Raw genomic sequence first — 21,826 nt, 5'->3', positions numbered from 1 at the left:
TCCCACAGCCCCACAGCAGCCATCTCAGGGAGCCTGAGCCCTCCCTGCACTTCTGGCCACACACCCACTTCCAAGAATGTTGTAGAAGGGCCACAAGCCCACTGGTGATATCTTCCACATCAGCCAATACCCCATTTCTTGTGCACAAACAGGACTGTGAGTTCTCACCACACCTGACAACACCATCAGGTGACACTCACGTGGCGTAGAAAGACACTCAGCTCTTTGTGGGTTTGAGGATTGACAGTTGCCTCAAACACAGGAACAAAGATATTTTCCAGCATTTTCCCAAAGCTGGGCAGGAAATTCTTAGACCTGAACACATCACTGTGGACAGAGACAGGGATTAGCTGCTACCAGTGGGACCACACAGCCCACTGTCCCCACAAACCCCCAGGTATGAGGTATCTGTAAGGCACAGTGGCCCCTCAGACCCACAGCACATACTAAATCCTGGGTACTTGGATCATCCACTTCATGTTGGGGGAATAGACCCGGTGGGTGTTGAACCACCTGGCCAGCTTGGCCCACTCCTCCTTTGACCGCCCGTAGATCGAGAGCCGAGGCTCCGTGTGCTGGTACTTGGCATCCTCCAGGTCGGAGCCAACCTCCTGCAAACCAGAGCAGACCGTGGCACAGGGACCCACAGCAGCACCAAAGCTTCACTTCTTCCCCTCCCCTCTCTCCTCACCTTGATGATGGTGGCAAAGTACTCGCCGTTGATGGCGTTCTCTGTCTTCAGGTAGAGATCCCTCAGCTCGCTGGCCCCCACGGGGTTGTACTTGTCGTTGAACTTGTCAAAGCGCTGGAATGTCTGTCGGCCCTGGAAGAGGCGGGATCAGGGTCAAATCCTGCACTCACACACTCAGGCCAGGTGTGGCAGTAAGCAGGGACCGATCCAAACCACTCAAAACGGGAAAACCAGGAGCTGTGACACCCTGCCACGAATATTAACACACACAGTATGTCGTGGGTGCGCAGGGAAGGGAAAAACTGTGCCTATGGAGGAGATGAGAGTGCCTCAAGAGTGATTTTACACTAAATGTCCAACCACTTACAGCATGGACATCCAGGGAATCCACTGTCAGGTCGTAGGGGTGCAGATTGAGCTGCTGGAAGAGCTGTTTCAGGGTGAGCTGTTTGCCCTTGGCGTTGTAGACCACGCGGTCGGCGTCCACGTGGTAGGATTTCTTGATGAAACGCAGCAGATGCTTCTGGTTCATGCAGGCTGCAGCATGGATGTGCGTGTCCACCTGGGAAGCAAGAGGGACAGATCTCCAGCTTCGAGTTGGGATGCTCAGGTACCATCCCAGGGAGGCCCACAAACCCCTCAGGGGAGCAAGTTGTGTGGGGAGCAGGGCTCAGTGGTGTGAACATGATGGGCCAAGAGCAGTCCAGCCAGCACATTCCCCCTTGTGGGAACAATGCCAGTGGACCTGGACTCTAAAATCCAGTTCCCAGGGAGGGGAAGGCACCAAGACATTTCCTCCTCAGGGTCACCAGAGCTGTAAGCCTTGCCCTTTACCTTCCGGCAGTTGTAGAAGTCCCGGTGCGGGTTGTTCTTCAGCTCCTTCATCTCCTCCATCTCATTGAGCATTTCATGCACTTGAAACTTGGACAAGAGGAACCTGAGGCGCCGGTGAGTGTAGGTCTTACTAGTGAAAGCAAAGGGCAGAACAGTGACTGGGCTTCTCACCCCTCAGCACAGGGCTGCAGCTTTCACCCGAGGTGGAGCAGCTCATGCTGGCCAGCCCTGCTTCCCTCAGGTGCTTCTCCTGCCTCTTACAGAGCTTCAAAGGAAGGCTGGGCAGGTGGGAGTGTGTCTGCAGCCCTGTCTCCAGTCCCTGAATGCTGGCTTTGCTTAAGACCCCAATCAAGAGGGCTCACAAGGGCCGAGTACAGCTGGGCAGCCAGGTATGTCATCAGCAGATTTCTCCCTCCTCCCAGGAAGGGGAGGGGGCTGCCCTGACCTCCCTCTGCCCACTGAGGCAGGACCTGTTGGGTTGTGCACTTACACAGGCCCCTTTGCAATCAGGACCAAGAGGAAGTTCATGTCATCCACAAAGTCCTCAAGGCTGGGGTAGGGCAGGTCCTTTGGCTCATTTCTCTCAGCTGCTGCCTTGTCAGCATAGACATAAACTACCCCTTCCTTCATCTGGATGTGGTATCCCAGGTCCTCGGGGAGACTCCCAGTTTCAAAGGGATCCTGTCCATCCTTCACTGGCGGGTTGAACACTGGACCAAAAGGAGAATTCCACAATGCACAGGCTGCCAGCCAACAGCCCCCAAACCTGCCATGCTCCTCCAGCCTGGGCAGTGGGCAGGGACACCCCACCACTGTGGCACCCAAGAGGAGACCTGGGCAAGCGACTCCCCCGTGGAGCACTTCCACAATCCTTCCCTGCCCCATGCTGAGGCCAGAGGGGAAGACCTTCCAGGATCCTGGGTGTACCTGGGCCAGTGTCACTCGGCCTCCAGGCCTCGCCCTCGATGGCACGCAGGTACTGGGCTGGGGTCTTGGGGAACCTCTGCAGAGAGCGCTGCATGTTCTTCTCCCGGATGCACAGGGCACGGTACAAACCTCTGCAGACAACCTCAAAATCTTCCACTGTCACCTGCAAGGGGGTTGTTGCTGAAGGCAAACACACAACTGGAACTCAGATGTCCGAGAGAGACACCCTGGTGAACCCAGATGGAGAGAGAACAATTTTGGTGTGCTGGTTTAAAAGTAAACTGATGGGAGAAATGAAACCAGCTCAAGAGAGATTACAAGTCAGAGGTACAATCTACTAAAAAAGATTACAATAAATGCAATGATACAGAGAAAAACTGGTTTTAACCTGCAAAAACAGATGAATAACCCAGCACCCTGAGACAAGAACGGAACAGTGCTCGTCAGCCCTGTGCTGAGCACCACGTGGGCCCCCGGGGGCAAAGTAAAAGGAAAGGAAACCTCCATGATGGTCATAGTTCTGTTAAAGTTCTGGTCCTCCTCTGGATCCCAGAAGTGACACCAGAAGTCCCAAAATCCATAGATAATATATGCTCAAGTTCAGGTGGGAATGTCCAGTACCTCCCCCGGGGTACTGGGGGTGATTTAACTCTGTGAGCCATGGGATATTTTTGGAATCTTTGGTGGTCTAGGTGGTTGCAGCTGCCCATTATGCCAGTCCAAGGTGGCCCATTAGCAGAGATGACCCCTCAGGCTGGGTGTGAAGGTGTTAATGCCTTTCCAGAGGGGAGTTATCTCAGCTGAGTCGTTTGTGTGGAAACAAAAGAACACTCCCCTGCCTGGTAGGGTTCTTTAACACCCAGCTTGTAGCCTGAGGTGTCAGTGTGCCCTGGGCAGCTGCTGCCTGCTGCAAACAACCCATCAGTCCATCAGAAATGACAGAGAGGGTGTAGAATACACCCACATAGTGATAAACTGGTCCCAGCCCCTGTAACTGGGACATTTGGTCACAGCGAGATAAATATCACAGAATCATAGAATGGCCTGGGTTGGAAGGGACCTTAAAGATCATCCAGTTCCAACCCCTGCCATGGGCAGGGACATCTTCCACTAGCCCAGGTTGTTCCAAGCCCCATCCAATCTGACCTTGGACACTTCCAGGGATGGAGCAGCCACAGCTTCTCTGGGCAACCTGTGCCAGGGCATCACCACCCTCAGGGGGAGGAATTTCTTCCCAATATTCAATCTAAACCTACTCTCTGTTAGTTTGAAGTCATTCCCCCTTGTCCTGTCACTGCATGCTCTTGTGAAAGGTTCCTCTCGAGCTTTCTTGTCATACCATATCATAACCAAAATCATAATCATAATCATATGATAATCATATCATATCATATCAATCATGCCCTCCCTCCCGCTGCTCTGCCTGGGCAGGGCAAGGAAGGGATGATAGGCAGAGTCCCAGATATGGCAAAGGGAAGCTCCTGGTGCCAGAATCAGTGAATTCCAATGCCACCCCCTCTTACACTCCTCACTGTAATCTGTAGATGGCCCTGAAATGGTCAGGCTGGGGCAAAACACTAAAAGCTATTTTTGGAGCCCAGGCTGAAACTGAAGCAGGAACATGAAACACCGACCAGTGACCAGGACAGTTTTTGATTTACTGCTCTGACAAGTGTTTTGGGCAGTCAGAAGTGGCTCAAAGGAGTGGAGCAGGGTGAGAAAACACCACTACGACAGTCACGGCAGGGGGAACGTGCCTAAACAAAGAGGGATTTTCAGATTCCCCAGTTGTTGTTCTGCTGTGCAGCTCCAAGCTGAGCTTGGATCCACCAGCACGATCCCAGGGGCAGCACAGATGTAATAGGAGGCTGAGGAGAAGGAGGAGGAGGGATTAACATAGGAGGTGATAACAGTCCTGGTCAACTGGCTCTAGGTGACCCTGCCTGTGCAGGGGGCTTGGAATGCATGACCTCCCTCAGCCATTCTGGGATTCTGGGATATGCACAGATCCTGGACAGGCATAGCTGTGTGCAAGCAGAGAGGATGTGACAGAATGAGCACAACCTGCTCAGCCATATCCTCCCTGGAGAATCCCATGGGAACCATGGAGCAACCCACAGACTCCTGCCAAGGAATTCAGCTATGGATCCCCCAGGAATGCAGCAGGGCACCACCAGAGGCCTGTGAGGCACAGACTGATCTGGGAGACACAGACTGATCTGGGAGGCACAGACTGTCCTGGGAGATGCTGCAGCTGGAACAGGCTCCTGTGACACTGGGCACTGCCGAGGGACAGGCAGGGACCAGAGGTGGTGGCCAGCATGGGAGGGGAACAGCCATGGAAGTACCTACCCCAGAGGCATAATCCCCACTGATCTGGACCCTCTGGAAGGTAGGCACAGTCTGGTACAGGGGGGAGGTGGAGATGACCTCATCCATGGCAGACAGGCTGCTGACAGACTTCTGAACCAAGGGCAGTGCCAACGCAACTGTCTTCAAGCGGAGATGGTGCTTCTTCCTGCCGGGGAGGAAAACCTCAGGCAAACAGCCTCATTCCGGGGTCACACGCAGGCACAGGGACAGGGGTACTTCCCACAGCCATGTTCTAACTGTGCTCAACACAAATCAGCTCCCTGGTGCCTTCTGAGCACCTGAAACAGCCGCTGCCAAGAGCAGAGGGCACAGATCACAAAGTAGCCACAGACTTGGGGAGTCTCATCTTTCCAGAGAACGGTCTCCAAGTCTCCCTCTCCACCAGCTCTGAGGCCATTGCTGTCCCTAATACCCAGGGAGCAGGGTCTCTTTCTGTCCAACAGTGGGAACACTTGGAGAGGAAACCCTGGATACCTGACAGATGCCTTGGGATTAGCAAGGATTAATCCCACAGGTGTGATGAGCTGTTCCCCTTCCCATGGGCTTTGATTTACATCCCCCCTGCTCCGGCCAAGGGTGTGCAGACCGTGTTCCTCTCCTTTCCCAGGATCCCTGGCTGTTGCTCACCGCTTCTCCGTGGTGCCACTTCTCTCCTGCAGCATCATGTGCACCTTCATTTCCTGCCGGGAGATGGGGGAGATCTCCTCCACATCGAAGATTTCTCCCTTGACCTCCTCATCTTTCACCTCGGAGGCAAAGATCTTCTCGGCGAAGGAGCGCATGGACTCGTCCATCTCTGCAGGGAGAGGGAGCAGAGCTCAGGCTCCCACAGGCAGCTGGTTCCCAGCCACTGGAACAGGCAGGTGTCCCTTGCAGGCAGCTCAGTGCTCAGCTGCCGTTTCCTCGTGGCCCTCACCCCCCCTAAAAGACTAGGGGTGACCTCCCAAATTTGCCACGAGGCTGGGACACACCTTGTTGGGTTGGAGACATACCTTGATACCCCCAGTACAGCAGGAAAGGCACCCAGAGTGGTGCAAAAAGGCCCAGGAAGAAGCAAATCCTTGGGAAGGGCAATTATGGGAGCATGCACTGGCGGGGAGAGGGGAAGATTGGCAGAGCCCTTACAGCTTTAGGAAGTCCGAGCCCCACTTGCTCCACAAGGCATCCAGTCAGGAGGAAGACAGCGGTATGGATGGAGGGGGGGCAGAGCCAGCAGCCCAAGCACTCAGCTCCCACCATCCCAGTACAGCTGGAGAGCCCCAGCCACAGCTGGACCCCCCTCACCCCCCACGTGCATCGTGCTGCCAAGGTCACCACTGACACAGGGTTGGCTGGGGCTTTATGAAGCAGGAGAAGGATGGTTAAAAGCCCTTCCACTGCCAACAAAACACCATCAAAAGTCTCCCAGAAGCACAGGTTTGCACGGCAGCACAGGAACAGCCACGGAGCAGGCTTTGCCAGCAGCTGGCAGCTCAGCACAAAGCTCAGCGAGCATCGATGCTGAAGGACGGACCTCACCATCGACATGTCACACAGGACATGGTCAGCATGTGAGGGCCAAAGCAGAACAGCCAGAGGGTTCCCACCAGCACTCAGGGGTGCCAGGACAACATTTAAAAAATTGCAGTTTCCTATACTAAAGGGCCAAAAAGCTGGGACCATTCCGTGTAACACCGAGGGGCACAGCTGGCACTGCCAGGAAATAGCATTTCTCCAGCTGCTGAAAGATCACCATGATCATGTAACAGCTGTTGGGTTCCACTGATCAGGTCCAGGCAGTAACACAGCAGAGCATAGAGAAACCCAGCAATACTCACGTTTGTCTTCTGCTGTTTAAGATAAAACAGAGACAAAATGAAAGCTGTTGTGATCAGCCCTTCAAAATCTGAGCCTTTTTGCCTTGTCTTCTCATCAGTCATTAAAAAGGGATTAGCAAAGTACAAGTTTAGCCAAAGCCTTCCACTGACAAAAGAATTATAGAAACACAGAATGGATTGGGTTGAAAGGGACCTTAAAGATCATCTTGTTCCACCCCCTGCCATGGGCAGGGACACCTTCCACTAGCCCAGGTTGCTCCAAGCCCCGTCCAGCCTGGCCTTGGACACTTCCAGGGATGAGGCAGCCACAGCTTCTCTGGGTAACCCATGCCAGGGTCTCACCACCCTTACAGGGAACAATTTCTTCTGTATATCTAATCCAAACCCACCCTCCTTCAGCTTAAAGCCATTCCCCCTTGTCCTGTCACTCCATGCCCTTGTGAAAAGCCCCTCCAGCTTTCTTGTTGCCCCTTTAGGTACTGGAAAAAAAACCCCAGAGCAGCAGCTGCCACTTTGAGCAACACAAAGATGTGAGTTTGGCATCTCCTGTTCCCAACAGAGCCTCGTTGGTGCCTTGGTGTGGAACCAAACCCCCCTGCAGGTCCCATCCAACCCGAGGCTCTGGCAGAGCTTCTGCCTGCCACAGTCTGTTTTCCCTGCAGCTGTCCAAGATGAAACATTTGCCAGAGCCCAGATCACCTCAGTCAACACTACAAGAGACTAACAGGCACCCAGCCACGTGGGCAGACTGGGCTGTCCTGGGAGGTCTCTCCCTACCCCTGTGTCCAGGTGCAGGGATGCAGCAGGACCAGAAGGAGGGCAGGACAGCCTTCTGCTGGACAAGCAGGCAGATATTCTAGTGACTCGGAGCACCAGGCTTGGCTATTTTTTGCCCGTGACTCGCCCTCCTTTGTGGAGATCAGGATGGATGGGCATTTCAGAGTTCCATCCCCCTGTGTCACATCTCCATTTATTCCCTAACAGGAGCAGACAGCTGAGGCACTGCACTTCCACAGATCCTCACTCCTGGTCATACAGGGTGGCAGCAACATTTTGAGGGTGCAACTCCTGCCCTTTCCATCCGACCCAGCAGTTCAGGCTGCAGCTCTAACATCACTCACTTCCCAAATCCCAGTCCGGGGAACTCACACTCCTGACATTCTAATTCCAAGTATTCATTTGCAAATGAAGCATCCCAGAAATGCCTCCATTGACCTTTCATCCCTTTACTGGATGAAAACTACACTCAGGAAGGTTTACAACCTCCCACCGGTGGTGCAGGGCCAGGTTTTAACACCAGGCTCACGCAGGAGGACACTGTCTGTCACACCACAGCCCTGCAATTCCAAACTCGCTCTTATCAGAGCAGCTTGGGGCTGATATCACTCAGGGCTCTGCAGCCACCTGTCACATGTCCCTCTGCACTGCTCTGCAGAGCCTGGCTGGCCCTATTCCTGCTGCCCAGCTTGTGCTCCCCATGCCCTCAGGAATGCAGCTCCCCACATCTTCTGAGCTTTGCCAAGCTCAGAGTTGGTGCTTTGCCAAGCACCAGAGGCTCCTGAAATCCCTCTGACCCACATCCACAGGGATTCAGTGCTGTCATTACAGGACACATCACACTGCAGGAGAGACAATATTTTTCTTCAGTCCAAGCAGAGCAAGATTTAAACTATTTCTTTAAACTATTTAAAATATCCCGAAAAATGTCTCCAAGCAGGAAGAAAAACGCCCAAAGGCCCCAGTGAGGTCCCGTGGACCATCCAAATCTCCAAGGCTGTGGGCTGAGAGCCTGCCCAGTGGCTCCTTGGCTCACTGCTTTCAGACCTACCTGGAATTCTCCCCCGGGACATCGTTGCAGCAGAGTCTGCAGAGCCTCAGTAACACCCCACTGTCCCCGAGCACACGGGGCCGAGTGACAGCCCAACACTAATTTTACAGCTTTCCCTTCCCTGTAATCAGACTCTCTCACTCTAAAAGGAGAGTAAAGATCAACTGGGGACCTATTTAAAGTGCAGCCACAAGCACTTCCACTGAAACAGGTGAACCAAGGCTCAAATGTAATGATTTTTCTTCTCTAAGTCAGGCTTCATCCTTACATTTCTTGGAGATTCACCTGTTGCCTGGTCAGATTTCTGCTTCCCAGGGCAGCTGCACCTCTCTAAAGTGGACTGTGGAAGTCAGTTTTTTAAGAGAGACTAAACCTGATACTTTCTGTGCTGAACCAAAGGTTTAAAGGAAATTCCCAAGGCAGAGCCTTGGTGTTTCCATCAGAACAGGGGCTGTGGGTAGATCCAAACTATTTGCTCTCACCTGTGCTGTTCAGGGAGAGGGATCTACCTGAAAGCCTGGATTTTAGCACAGATGTCCTCACATCTTCCCAGCTGAATCCAACAAACAAAAGGAAGGTGGTTCAAGGAACTCCTCCCTTAAGCTACACACGTGGCTTGGGTCTGGCAGAGCAGACATCAGGTTGGGAAGTACCTCTTGCCTTGATTTAAGCAGATTGTTCCCAGCATACTGGCACTGAGGGCCAGTACCATTGTACCCTCCTTTAGGGTGCCCTCAAACCTACTTCAGGTCTCACCTGAAGCTGAGAAACAGCTCCTGCCTGAAGAAAAAGGCCAGAATTTGTCATGCCCTGCATGTTGCCAGAGTAACTCTGAGCTTCTGACCCAGATTCTGGTGGGAAGTGGTGAACCAGAACTGGTCAGAAGGGTAAAATAGTTCTGAATCAGAATCTTTTCCTGTTTGTTTATACTTCAGTTCTTGATGGTGTTGAAAAACTGCCCTGGAATAGGACAAATCAAGCAAAGCATCTGGGCTGCAGCAGCACAGTCTGGCTCTGATTTAATAAAGGGAGGCTTCGGTCACAGCCTTGAAGGGAACAGAAAAACCACCTGGAAAAGCCAACATTGTTTGGAATTTTATGTGCAGGTAAGGGCTTCCTGTGCCACACTTTGCAGGAACAGCTATGGAAAGGCCTTGTCCCAGGAGAAGGCTGGAAAAAGTGACAATTACATGCATAAAATACAGAGCTGGAAACGACAAGCCAAGGGTTTTGTTTGTAGGTGCACGGGAATCTTGTGGCACAACTGGTCAGTGAAGTTGGGTGAGCTGAGACCTGGCACAGCATCTCCAGCTGAGACAATTCCCAAAGCATCCAGAAACTCTCTGGAAGAGATCTGCCCATTCTTTGATGGGCACAACTTCGAAACATGCTGGGTGACAATCAAGAAATTCTCCAGATTTCAGGGGATTGTATCCCCACTTCCCAGTTATTCCCCAAGAATATGAACTGATTTCCCTCCCTGCAACCTGCAGAGATGCAACAACAGGGCAAAGCTGGAGTGCTGTTACACCTTGGCCTCCTCTCATGCTGATGCAGTTTTCAGTTCCTGAATTCTTCTTGTTCTTACCCTTCTCTGAGTTTGAGAGTCCCCAACACATTATTGTTTAACCATTTCATTCACGGGCCATAAAAACTGGCTCCTGCTTGTTTTGCTCTCCCACAAGGACTACACCTGTCCTTAACCTTCCTGGATGCATCAGGATCTTGGGATTCACATCTGACACCAAAAATGACCTTTAGGGTACAAGGGTCATCTTCCTCTTGATGCCTCAGCTTTTTTAATCACAGGGTCAATTTGAGTGGGATCGTGGTGGAAATCTGAGTAAAGCCTGGGCATGCTGTGCTAAAATTAGATCCATGACCTCTGCAAACTCAGGGGCTGGCACAAACAACCCATCTTCCCACTCTTTTTCAGCTGGAAAACGAGTGATTCACACCCAGGGGCTTCAGAGTGGCTCTAACCCCCTCACACTTTTAGCTCTTAGTTGCCTTCACTCCACCAAGGTCTAAGTCAAAGGAAGATGGCTGGACATGCCAGAAATTTGGCATTTTAGGGTGTTCTCCTAGGAGGATCTTCCTCTAGCTCACCTGGCAGAGCATCCATAGCACAGGGGCAGCTGTCCAAATAGAAGCCATGAGGCAGGTTTTGCTAGAAAATGGTTTAAATTGCTGAAGAAGAGGAGTATGAACAGAGAGGGGGTAACGTAGATCTCAGCAGGGCCCTCCTGGCTGTGCTGGGCCTTTGATCAACTCACCCAGCACTGAGAAAACCTTCAGCAAGTTCTTCCCTCCCCTGCACAGATTCCTCCAGGGCTGGTGGAATCAAAATCAGCCCTTCAGGTGGGAAGCAGTTTGTAGGATCAGGCTGCTCCAGAGAACACCCACATTGCAAGAAAACTTTCCCAATAAGCCAAGAAACCCCTGGATTTGAGCACCCACCTGTGCTCATGTTCTGAATCCTTTAGGGACAGGCAGTGACTATTGAAGCTACACAGTGCCAGGAGTGGGTGGCCCTGGCACTGGGGGTCTGTTCCTTAATTCCTGGCACAAAAAAACCAGGTTGGACTCCGGGTTCCAAAGTCCTGACACAATGTCTGAGGAGAAACAGTCTGAAAGCACATTTACTCATGTGTGGACTGACACAATCTGCCTTACTGCAGGAGGAAAGCCAAGGGGGAAGTATTTTAGGAGACTGAATTAAGCAAGCTAAAAGCCTAACAGAGAGCTCGAGCTGGACACAGCAGTGACTCCATGGCTGATTTCACTCTTGAAATATCAAGTGAAAAAAAAGGTTCCCTCCCCCTTTTTTTGACACAGCAAGGACAAAGTCAGCAAAAATATTATGAGGAACCCCACTGCAAACAGAGACTCGACAAGATGCACAGATTGCTGAAGTCATTAAAAACTGGACTCTGGACCAAGCCTGTGGCAGGTCTCAAGGCTACTCTCACTGCTAATTGATGCTCCAGGGCACATCTGTGATCCAGCTGCCCATGCCCCACGACAGAAGTGACAACTGGAGTAAATCTCATCCCCCAGGGAAAGCAGAGCACTGCTGATAAACTTTCCATAATCTACTCGTGGCTCCTGTGCCCAGATCACAAAAGAAACAAGCAAAGAATTCGAAGTTTATTCTTTAAAAAAGTTATTTAAGAAGCAAAATAATTTACTTCAATTCAAACCAAAAGAGATGCATTACTGAAAGCAAATAATTAAACAAAGTAACAACAAATTAGCCCTTGGGTTAAAAGTCCAGATCCCAACAGTTCCCAACGATCCTGGAGGTTAATCACAGGCAGACACTCAAGGTTTGGGGTGTAAAGGAGAACATACAGGTCAGAATGTGATTCATCTTCCACTGCTCTCCTTCCCCCACGGGCCTGAGGTTGCTTGAAATCCAATTCTAAGTCACTGAGCTGTGCTAAAAATTATAACACCTTAAACATCCTGGTTAATACCCAAAGTCCTACCAAGGACAAGAACTAAATCTGAGCAGTTGTTTGAACAAGACCACGGAGTGGGGACACAAAGAGGAACTACCACAGAGTTACACTGGTTCCTGTTCTCAGCCACAGCAACAGAAACGTTTATTACAGTTATTGGCACTTGTAATTTTTGAACAAGAGCTTTACCCTTTTTTAATATTTTACCTCTAAGTTGTTTTTCTTCCCAGTCAGGACAGTAAAATCAGCTTGGCACTAAGATGGTGTTGTGCTGTTAGTTGTAAATAACATTTAGAGTAAATCTACCAAACCACCTTTTCCAGGGACTGTCTTGTGCAAAACCTCCTGTGCTTATCTTCTAAATAATTTCCCCAAAAGTTCCTGGGGTTTTTGTCCTTCCACAGTTCTCAGCTGCCACCAAACCCAGGGTTCTCTACAGAAAGCTGGAAATGAAGAACAACCATTTACTTCACACTCCTGACTAGTGCAACACCCTGATTTTGTAGTATCTGTTGGATTTGGAACTAAACCACCTGTGTAGGTCAGCTCTGCAGTATCCTAAAACCTGATACAGCCCCTTGTGAAGGTTCCAAAGGTGACATAAATGCAGACCTATCCTTACCAGGGCTTCTTCCCTTTTATAGAGCCCAGGAGAAAGGGAACAGCAAAGAGAAAGCAAGTGCACTTGCCAGTCAGTTCTCACACATTTCTGAGACTTCCCTGCCTTTGGAGTTACAGCTGAATGTACCAGAACACGCTGTGCAATGTGGAGCATTGTCAGGATGAACCTCCAACCAAAAGGAACCATCTTCCATACCTGACCAAACAGACTTCAAACATCAAAGGCTCCCTGCCAAAGGTTTCCCGTGGCCACAGGCAGCCCTGCTCTGAACAATCCTGCTTCCTACATTTCCCAAACAATCAAAACCCAGATAGGACCTGGATGATGGGATCTCACCCTTCAAACTTCTTGCAAACTCCTCACTGCTCTTTCCCGAGTGCTGCCTCCACGTGACCAGATGTGTATCCCAAAATTATCCCAAATTTTAACTGGACAACAGTGTGTCACACATCCCTTTGGAAGCAGACAGTCAGCTCCTGCCACACGGAATGCTTTCACAAAAAAGCTTTTCTTGACAAAACTTTCTTGGCCCTGAGAGCCTGCGCTGATGGCAGTTCTGCCACGTTTAACCTGCAGCATGAGACCAGTCATGGAATGGTTTGGGGTGGAAAGGACCTTAAAGCTCATCCAGTTCCACCCCCTGCCACGGGCAGGGACACCTTCCACTAGCCCAGGTTATTCCAACCTGGCTTTGAACACTTCCAGGGATGGGGCAGCCACAGCTTCTCTGGGAAACATCTTCAAACAAACTCAACTCGAGCCACAGCCAATGGTATCCACAATTCTCCCACCACTGTGGGCACGTTGCTGGAAAATAATGTTTTCTGTAAAAATATCGTGGGTTTAATTCTTATCAGCATCACATCAGTAGAGGTAAAATAAATTGCAAAAAGTACTCATAAGGATTATCAGAGACAAAGAAAACGTGACGCAGATTGATCCTCTTCATTCCAAGAGGAGAATTAAGAATGTAAGCAGTGAAGGAAGCAATATTAAGAGGAAAAAAAATCTTCTCTCTCTGTTTACTGATTTCTAATTTCCACTTGAAACTGAGAACTCCAAATGAAGATGTTTGACTGACACCAACAAACTGAAATGAAGCCTCTCACAATTTCCCTGCTCCCGCTGGGCCGGCACTGACCAAACGCTCCCTCTGTTGGCTGAAGGCTCCTTCCTCCTCCATCAGAGGGACTGGGAATTCAGCTGTGCTGGGGGATACACTGCCTGACCCCACGGAATGGAATCCAGCAGCACAAGAAGTAGGGAAGGACAGAGCATTGCAAGGAACACGGGCAGGGCTGGCAGCAGTGACCACCCTCGAACACCCGGTTACGAGGGAAGAACTCACAGAGCTCACGCAGCTCTGCCCTCCTACTCGGGGGCTGTGAGTTAGAGCAGGCCCAGAATTCCCATCAGTCTGTCCCACACCTTCTGTGAAGTCATCACTGAACTCATTTCCTTCCTCATTTTGCAAGGATGCTGCAATCAGAAGCTGGCTCAGATCTCTGTGGCAGCTCACTGCCTTCTCCCCTCCATCACAGAATCCCAGGATGGTTTGGGTGGGAAGGGACCTTAAAGATCATCTCATTCCATGCCCTGCCATGGGCAGGGACACCTTCCACCAGACCAGGTTGCTCCAAGCCCTGTCCAACCTGGCCTTGGACACTCCCAGGGATGGAGCAACCAGTCTGTGACAGTCAACCCCAAACCCCCTGATAAGGAAACTCTCCAACTACATTTCACAGTCTAGAGACATTTTGAAGAGACTCTTTACAGTCTGGTGGTAAGAAAATAATTCAAAATAAAACAATTTGCAAGTTACACAGAGAGCTGAGGAACAGCTGTCCAAACTAACCTCCAGTTACCAGATTAACTAGTGAGAAGCTGCCCAGAAGTGTTGGCAGTTCATGTTAAAAACGAGCAGCAGAATGATTTGGTCCAGCTTGGAAGAGATCTGAATGCTGCAGGAAAACAAGACAGAGTATAAACTGTTCCACCCACAAAGAAAGTAAAACACAGGTGCAGTGTGTCCCCTGCCTTGTTCAAGAGTCTCACAAGTGCCTGCTGGACCTTCCAGCCTACAAATTCCTGCTGCAGTGTCCTGTCAGGCACAGATCACCCACACCACACTTGCCTGCTTAAGACAATGAGCTCCCAAGAAATTCCAGTCCTTGGGGTTTTCCTCAACCCAAGGGACAACTTCTAATCTTCTTAGCAAACAGGCACTTAATTAGGAAAGGTTTTCCTCTTTATTACAGAAATCAGGGATCAGGCAGGTGGCACGCCTGGCACAATGGAGATGTTGCACTTTGCTGCCCAGAGAGCAGACACCCGTCTGACCGGGGCCAGGGGCATTCCTGGTGACACAACCACGGGTGACATCACTCTGTGCCACTCCTCTGACAGCACTGCACGGAATCCAACAGACAGGGGACACACAGCACTTCTAGAGGTAAAGTGTCATCTTTTTCACAGCATTTAGTCTCTATAGTTCACTTTTGTGACTGGTTTTCTTCTTGGACAAACCCAGGTAACACAGTGAGAAAAGAATCCCAGTACATCCAGAGATGCTGCTGCTCTGGGAGCTGAGCAGGGAGGTAGATGCCACGGATGTTCTCTTCAGATGGAGCACGGAAAAGGACCTTGTGCTAATTAACTGGTGCCCAGAGTCTGCCACTGGCACCAAAACACTGCAGGGCATCAGCATGAGATGCAGCACAGGAGCATCGAGACTCGTCCAGCAGCTGCACCTGAACCACATTTTCCTGGCATCTGGAACAGAAAGGCACCTCCAATTAGCACCTAATTAGCTGCTGGGCAACTCTGGGATGGATTGCAGTGCCACAGTGTAGCAGTGCAAGCCCTGAACTGGTCTGTCTGTGTTCACAGTGATGAGCAACGTCTTTCAGGGAACTGCTGAAAGGAATTTCACTCAGCTGGGAGCTCAAATTGTGTTACTTGCACAATTTTATTTGGTTAATCCTGGAACTGAGCACATTCCAGAGGAACTCAGCTCAAGGTGAGCTGAGTCAATCAATCAGGTGAGTCAATCAATCAATCAGGTGAGTCAATCAATCAGCAGCACACGGGGACTGCACAACTGTGCCCACTCCTTTCCAGTTCAGGTGTTTCTTGTGTGCACACAGAAACCACACACCCTCCAGAGTCCAAATGGTTTCCCAAAGGAAGGAGACACTGCCAGGGATGACACAGAAAATCACACCATCGAAATCAGTGGAAATCCCAGAATCATGGAATGGTTTGGGTTGGAAGGGGCCTTAAAGATCATCTTGTTCCATCCACCCACACAAAACAGCCAAAATGCTGTGGATGAAATTTCCTTTTCTTAAGCTTTATCATCAACCTAGAGGGGAACTTTTTTTTTTTTTTTTTTCCTGAGCAGTAATTAATTGTGGGATCCAAATCTCTGGGAATCAACAGGTTGTACAGAAGGGGAAAAAAAACCCACCTATGGCAACCAGCGTTTCTAAGCCACGTTTATCAACTGCTGGAAGGCAAAAAGACAAGAAGCCAGTGGAAAAGTGAAGCGCCAGCTCACCTTTTCACATCACAACACAGGACAATCCCATGCAGCCTTGGTTCCCATCCTCACTGCTGTTGAGCTTCTTCATCCGGTACTGCCGGATCTCCCTCACCAGTGTGTAAAAAGCATCTTCCACGCCCTGAAGGCAAAGGGAAGGTCAAGCATTTTCTTTCCTGGAGCTTCTGAAATCACTGATCTTTCCATCCCAGGAGCCCTTAATGCATCTGAAAGACACACTTCTACAGGAAGAGCAGCGCCCAGCTCATCCCAGGGCTCGTGAGTGGATAAAACTTCCATGTCCCAAACTCTCCCCTCACACTCCTGACTCTCCCTGGGGCAACAGCCCTTACAAGAAACACAGAAAACTGAAACTATAAGGAGGTTACATGCAGGAAACAAGCTACTTCTTGCCTAATCACCACTATTTCAGAATTCCTGGAATTTAATTCCTTAGAATTTTCTGGCTACTGCTTAATAATTGCACCTTTTCTGGTTCATCCCTCCTGCTGCAGACTGGGTAGAGCCACGTGTTCAAGGCAGCTCTGGAGAAGCCCATTAGTCCAGTCTGGGGGAATTCTGTCTGTAAACATAATCTTGTAATTGGCTTTCATTAAGAAGCCAAGAAAACTGAACAGGTCTGGGATGATGAACTGCAGCGAGAGCAGGTGAAGCTCTGCTCTTCTTCTTCTTCTTCTTCCAGCCACAACACACTGAACAGGGAGAAAGGACAAGTCTGAAGTGATTCCTGTCCTGGCCCTGCCCAGTGATAAACACAAAACTCTCTCAAGCTGAGAAATGAAAGCTAAAAACTGTAAAAAAAATGCTTCTCCTGTAGGTAAGGCCCAGGCACAGGGGGAAATGTCAGAGCAGCCAGTGTTTCACAGCAGGGAGGAGTCAGGTCCCAGGGGAGCACCTCACCTGTCTCGTTTTTGCAGAGGTCTCTATGAAGGGGATTCCGTAGCTTTTTGCTAATTCTTGAGCCTGTTTTGTGTCTACTGTTCTCGTGGGCAGGTCACACTTGTTCCCAACAAGCACCATGGGCACGTCATCCGAGTCTTTCACTCTCTTGATCTGTTCTCTTTAGGAAGGCAAATTTAAAAGATAAGTTAGGAACTATTTTCTAAATATAAAAACTGGTTTAGTTCGGTGTTCAAACCACCTTGTGCTACAAAAATATACGTTAAAGCTGGGCAGGACCTCAGGGGTTCAACCTACAGCAGGATGGCCAATAACCACGAACACTTCATTTTCTAGTCCAACTCTGTTTTTCTCACCCATTTTCTTAGAGATGATGTTCTGTACCCTCTGAATATCATCTGATTCACTGAATCACAGAATTGCTGAGGTTGGAAGGGACCTCTGGAGATCATCCAGTCCAACCCCCCTGCCAAGGCAGGGTCACCTGGAGCAGGAACTGTCCGGGTGGGTCTGGAATGTCTCCAGACAGGGATCTCCACGCCCTCCCTGGGCAGCTGCTCCAGTGCTCTGCCACCCTCAGTGTAAAGAAGTCCTTCCTCATGTTGAGGTGGAACTTCTTGTGTTTTAGTTTATGGCCATTGCTCCTTGTCCTGTCACTGGGCACCACTGGAAAAAGTCTGGCACCATCCTCTGACACCCTGTGGAGACATTTGTATTGATTGATGGTATGATTAATGCTTAACACAACAACCCCCAAAACTGTGCCATTCTAACTGACTAAAGATGGTGGTGAGGGCCTGGCACAGGTTGCCCAGAGAAGCTGTGGCTGCCCCACCCCTGGAAGTGTCCCAGGCCAGGTTGGACGGGGCTTGGAGCAACCTGGGCTGGTGGAAGGTGTCCCTGCCCATGGCAGGGCATGGGATGAGATGAACTTTAACATCCCAACCTGCCTGTGATTCCATGTATCGGCACAAAACACTTGAAAAACTTCCTGACAGGAGTGGAAGGTTTAATATTTGTCTGTTAATTAGTCTTCACTGAGTCACTTCCCCGCTTCACTTCAACCAACGGACCTGGTGCCTTTCCCGGTGTTCCCTCCCCAGCCCATACCTGTAAAGGTTGATATCAGCGAAGGATTTGCTGTTGTTGATGGCAAAGACACAGAGGAATCCCTCCCCAGTCCTCATGTACTGGTCCCTCATGGCACTGTACTCCTCCTGCCCCGCCGTGTCCAGGATGTCCAGCAGACACGTCTCGCCGTCGATCACCACCTGCTTACGGTACGAGTCCTGCAGGACAAACACGGGCACTTCCCATCAAACACACGGCACTGCTGCTTCCCACCTCGGGCATTATGAGTGAAAAACAAAAATGCTAATGAAAAGATGGGTATGAGGGAGAGAGGAGCTTTTCCAGCTACTCCAGGGGAGGTTGTGGCTTCCCCATCCCTGGAAGTGTCCAAGGCCAGGTTGGACAGGGCTTGGAGCAACCTGGGCTAGTGGAAGGTGTCCCTGCCCATGGCAGGGGGTGGAAAAAAACAAGCTTTAAGGTCCCTTCCAACCCAAACCATCCTGGGATTCTGGGATTCTTGCCTCTCTCTAATAAAAAACTACCAGTATCTGAAACTATCCCATTTTAAATGTTACTCAAACCATCCCATTTTAATTGTTACTCAAACCATCCCATTTTAAATATTACTCTAAGCTCCCCCCCCCGCACCTTTGTTACAAAACAGCCAAGTCCTGTTGTTTTAAAGAAATTCCTCAATTAATAAGACAGGGGGGAAAAAAGGGTATTATAAACACCATCACCGTGCCAGGGATCTCCGCCCTACACAGACCAGCGGTGGCTTTTTTTTGGTTGCCTTTGGCTGCTTTAGGAAGCCCGAGGCAGAACGGGGGAGGAATCGCCCCCAGAACCCCGGGCTGGCTTGGGCCGGGCCGAAAGGACCCCCCGGCCCACCGGGGCACGGGCAGGGGCCTCGGGAAGAGTTTTCCCAGCGTTTCTCACCCCCCGCTCCGCTCCCGCAGCGGGTCCCGCACCCCGGCCCGGCCCCGCCGCACCTCGATGGTGGGGTCGTACTCGTCCACGAAGTGGTTCTGGATGAGCTGGATGGTCAGCGCGCTCTTGCCGACGCCGCCCGCGCCCACCACGACCAGCTTGTACTCGGTCATGGCCCCGCGGCCCCGGCCCGGCCCCGCCGCGATCGCCCCGCGCCGCTTCCGCCTCCCGCCCGCGCGTCACCGCCCGCGCCGCTTCCGCACACGCGGCACCGGAGCGACAGCGGGGACGGGACACGGGGGGACAGCGGGGGTACCGGGGAATGGGGGACACGGGGGGACACCGGGGGTACCGGGGAATGGGGGACACGGGGGGACAGCGGGGGTACCGGGGACAGGGGGACACGGGGGGACACCGGGGGTACCGGGGAATGGGGGACACGGGGGGACACCGGGGGTACCGGGGAATGGGGGACACGGGGGGGACACCGGGGATACATGGGGGAGCGGGGGGACACCGGGGGTACCGGGGAATGGGGGACACGGGGGGACAGCGGGGAATGGGGGACACGGGGGGACACGGGGGGACACCGGGGATACCGGGGAATGGGGGACACGGGGGGACAGCGGGGAATGGGGGACACCGGGGATACCGGGGAATGGGGGACACGGGGGGACAGGGAGCGACAGCGGGGAATGGGGGGACAAGGGGGGACACGGGGAGACACCAGGGAATGGGGGGACACGGGGGGACGGGGAGCGACAGCAGGGACCGGGACACGGGGGGACACCGGAGGATAGCAGGGACAAGGGTACACGGGGGGACAGGGAGCGACACCGGGGAATGGGGGGACACGAGGGGACAGGGAGCGACAGCAGGGACCAGGACACGGGGGATTACCAGGGATAGGGGTACACGGGGGGACAGGGAGCGACACGGGGGACGGGGGGACAGGGCAGGGAGAGGGAGCGACACCGGGGGACATGGGAGAGACGGGGGGGGACACGGCAGAGACGGGGGACGGAGGGAACACGGGGGGAACTGGGAGGGACACGGGGGAGAGATGAGGGAACGGGGGGGAAGACACGGGAGGGACAGGGTGGGACACGGGGGGACGTGGGGAGGAGAGGGGGGAACACGGGGGTGAACCGGGAGAGACATGGGGGGGACGAGGGGGACCCGGGGGGACATGGGGGCTGGCACGGGAGAGACAGACACCCACCTGCATCCCGTACAGGGGAATGACACCGACTCGCATCCCAGAGCCTTAAAGAAGGGGAATGACATAGAGCCCCTTATCCCGAAATTTTAAAGGAGGGAATTGTAGTTTTAAAGGGGGGATGACACCGACCCTGCATCCCCTAAAGGGGGAATGGAACCGACCCCACATCCCAGAGCTTTAAAGAAGGGGAATGACACTGACCCCACAACCCCTATAGGGGGGAATGGCACCGACCCCACATCCCGTGGTTTTAAAGGTTTCAAAGTGTGAAATGAACCCAAGCTCCTCATCCCGGAGCTCTAAAGGGGTAATGACACCAATCCCGGAGTGTTAAAGGGGGGAATGACACAGAGCCCCCCATCCCAGAGTTCTAAAGAGAGGAATGAACCCCTCAAGATTTGAACAGGGGTTTGAGTCAAACTTCAACAACCTGAAGTGCAATCAGGAGCTGGAGCTGGACAGTTCTGATTGAGAGATTGCACTGTGAGCATCACATGCTTGGCTGATCTTTGGTTTAAAGGGTAAGAGAAGACAATCCCAAGGCTGTCTGGATTAGAAACACCAGGAATGAGGTGAGCAGGGCTGAGCAGTAACTGGGGGAAAGGCAATTCCAGCAGTGGAGACCCACTGACCACCTCCTCAAAACAGACCCCACTGAAGACTCAGATGAAGAACTGCACCTGGGGACTAATTAGCACGAGAAATGAGAGCTGTAACTTGCAAATAGGGGGTTAAGTACTAATTAATAGAAAAGCTGTGTAATTTGTAACCAATTAATGCTTCTGTGTTAGTTAAAATGTACAAATAGTGTAAAGTTTTGATGATCAGGGAGCCTTTTGTGGGAACCACCAGCTCCCTGCTTTGTGCAAACTAGAATAAAACACTGAAATCCCTCACCTTGGTGTGTGAATTGGATGGCACTGGGAATGAGCCCATGGCTGGGATGGCACGGATCTAACACATCCCCCACCGTGGAAGGAAGAGGCAGAGCACAGTGAGGCTTTTTTCAAAATCAGTAAAACTTTATTCTATTTCCATTCTTTGCCATTAACAGAAAAAAAATTGGAGAAAGCAATGTTTTGTTTTACAAAGATAATGCATCTCCCAGAGAAGAAAACCCTAAATTGAGAATAGAGGTAACATGAAAAAACAAAACAAAACAAAACAAAAAAAAAAACCACAGTACTGCCCTCTATTCCAAAAAGTAACTCCTGATCTTTTTGGTTAAAGTAATACTTAGACCAATCATTCAGTTTTCTTGCTTGATAAAAGTGTGACTGGGGAAATGGAGGGAGGGGGCAAGGGGAGGGGAGGGAAAAAAAAACCAAAAAAAAGAAAAAAAAAAACAAAACAAAAAAATAAATCAAAACAAAAAAATAAACCAAAAAAAAAAAAAGCACACAGACATCAACTATTCACCTTGATGAAAGTCTCAATACAGCTATGGAAAGCCTAAGTATTTATTCTCTTACAGTACACTGGGTGCCGGCTGCAAAAAGAACAAAAAAAATGTATTCACTTCAGGCACAACTTCTTTCTTTTTAAATTTAAATCAGTAAAAGAAACTGGGTTTAGAAGCTGCAGT

The 21,826-nt window shown here is 51.2% G+C and overlaps 2 protein-coding genes across 4 annotated transcripts in view; both read right to left on the bottom strand.

Annotated features, from left to right (window-relative positions):
* The window catches only part of LOC114001238 (AMP deaminase 1), a 37,654-nt gene extending 29,162 nt beyond the window's left edge, over positions 1–8,492 (bottom strand). The window contains exons 1-11 of one of the 3 annotated variants that reach the window (XM_027746245.2): positions 8,471–8,492; positions 6,643–6,654; positions 5,453–5,621; positions 4,805–4,970; positions 2,453–2,615; positions 2,016–2,235; positions 1,526–1,655; positions 1,059–1,253; positions 692–823; positions 448–611; positions 201–327 (exon numbers count right to left, since the gene is read on the bottom strand). In XM_027746245.2, the coding sequence (XP_027602046.2) occupies positions 201–327; positions 448–611; positions 692–823; positions 1,059–1,253; positions 1,526–1,655; positions 2,016–2,235; positions 2,453–2,615; positions 4,805–4,970; positions 5,453–5,621; positions 6,643–6,654; positions 8,471–8,492 (1,500 nt within the window). Of the gene's footprint in view, positions 1–200; positions 328–447; positions 612–691; positions 824–1,058; positions 1,254–1,525; positions 1,656–2,015; positions 2,236–2,452; positions 2,616–4,804; positions 4,971–5,452; positions 5,622–6,642; positions 6,655–8,470 lie in introns of those variants that run through there. The other 2 variants (XM_039381942.1, XM_039381941.1) reach the window with 2 other exon arrangements.
* Positions 8,493–14,293: 5,801 nt separating this feature from the next.
* On the bottom strand, positions 14,294–19,247 carry NRAS (NRAS proto-oncogene, GTPase). The gene is made up of 5 exons (XM_027746250.2): positions 19,082–19,247; positions 18,129–18,307; positions 17,019–17,178; positions 16,116–16,239; positions 14,294–15,328 (listed from the first exon to the last, which is right to left on the bottom strand). The coding sequence occupies exons 1-4, from the start codon at positions 19,190–19,192 to the stop codon at positions 16,120–16,122; spliced, it is 570 nt and encodes a 189-aa protein (XP_027602051.1). The 5' UTR covers positions 19,193–19,247; the 3' UTR covers positions 14,294–15,328; positions 16,116–16,119.
* Positions 19,248–21,826: the final 2,579 nt, after the last annotated feature.

The sequence above is a fragment of the Pipra filicauda genome, unplaced genomic scaffold, assembly GCF_003945595.2.
Source record: "Pipra filicauda isolate LSUMZ 115617 unplaced genomic scaffold, ASM394559v2 scaffold249_size1133689_pilon, whole genome shotgun sequence".
Lineage (NCBI taxonomy): Eukaryota > Metazoa > Chordata > Aves > Passeriformes > Pipridae > Pipra > Pipra filicauda.
Note: the sequence above shows the minus strand (reverse complement) of the source record. Positions and strands in the feature narration are given on the sequence as shown.

Coding starts and splice junctions, on each gene's coding strand:
- NRAS (XM_027746250.2), bottom strand. CDS start 19,192: ATGACCGAGTACAAGCTGGTCGTGGTGGGCGCGGGCGGCGTCGGCAAG. Junction 17,179..18,128: donor GCTGATATCAACCTTTACAG/GTATGGGCTGGG, acceptor GCCTTCCTAAAG/AGAACAGATCAAGAGAGTGA. Junction 16,240..17,018: donor CCTCTGCAAAAACGAGACAG/GTGAGGTGCTCC, acceptor CTTTGCCTTCAG/GGCGTGGAAGATGCTTTTTA.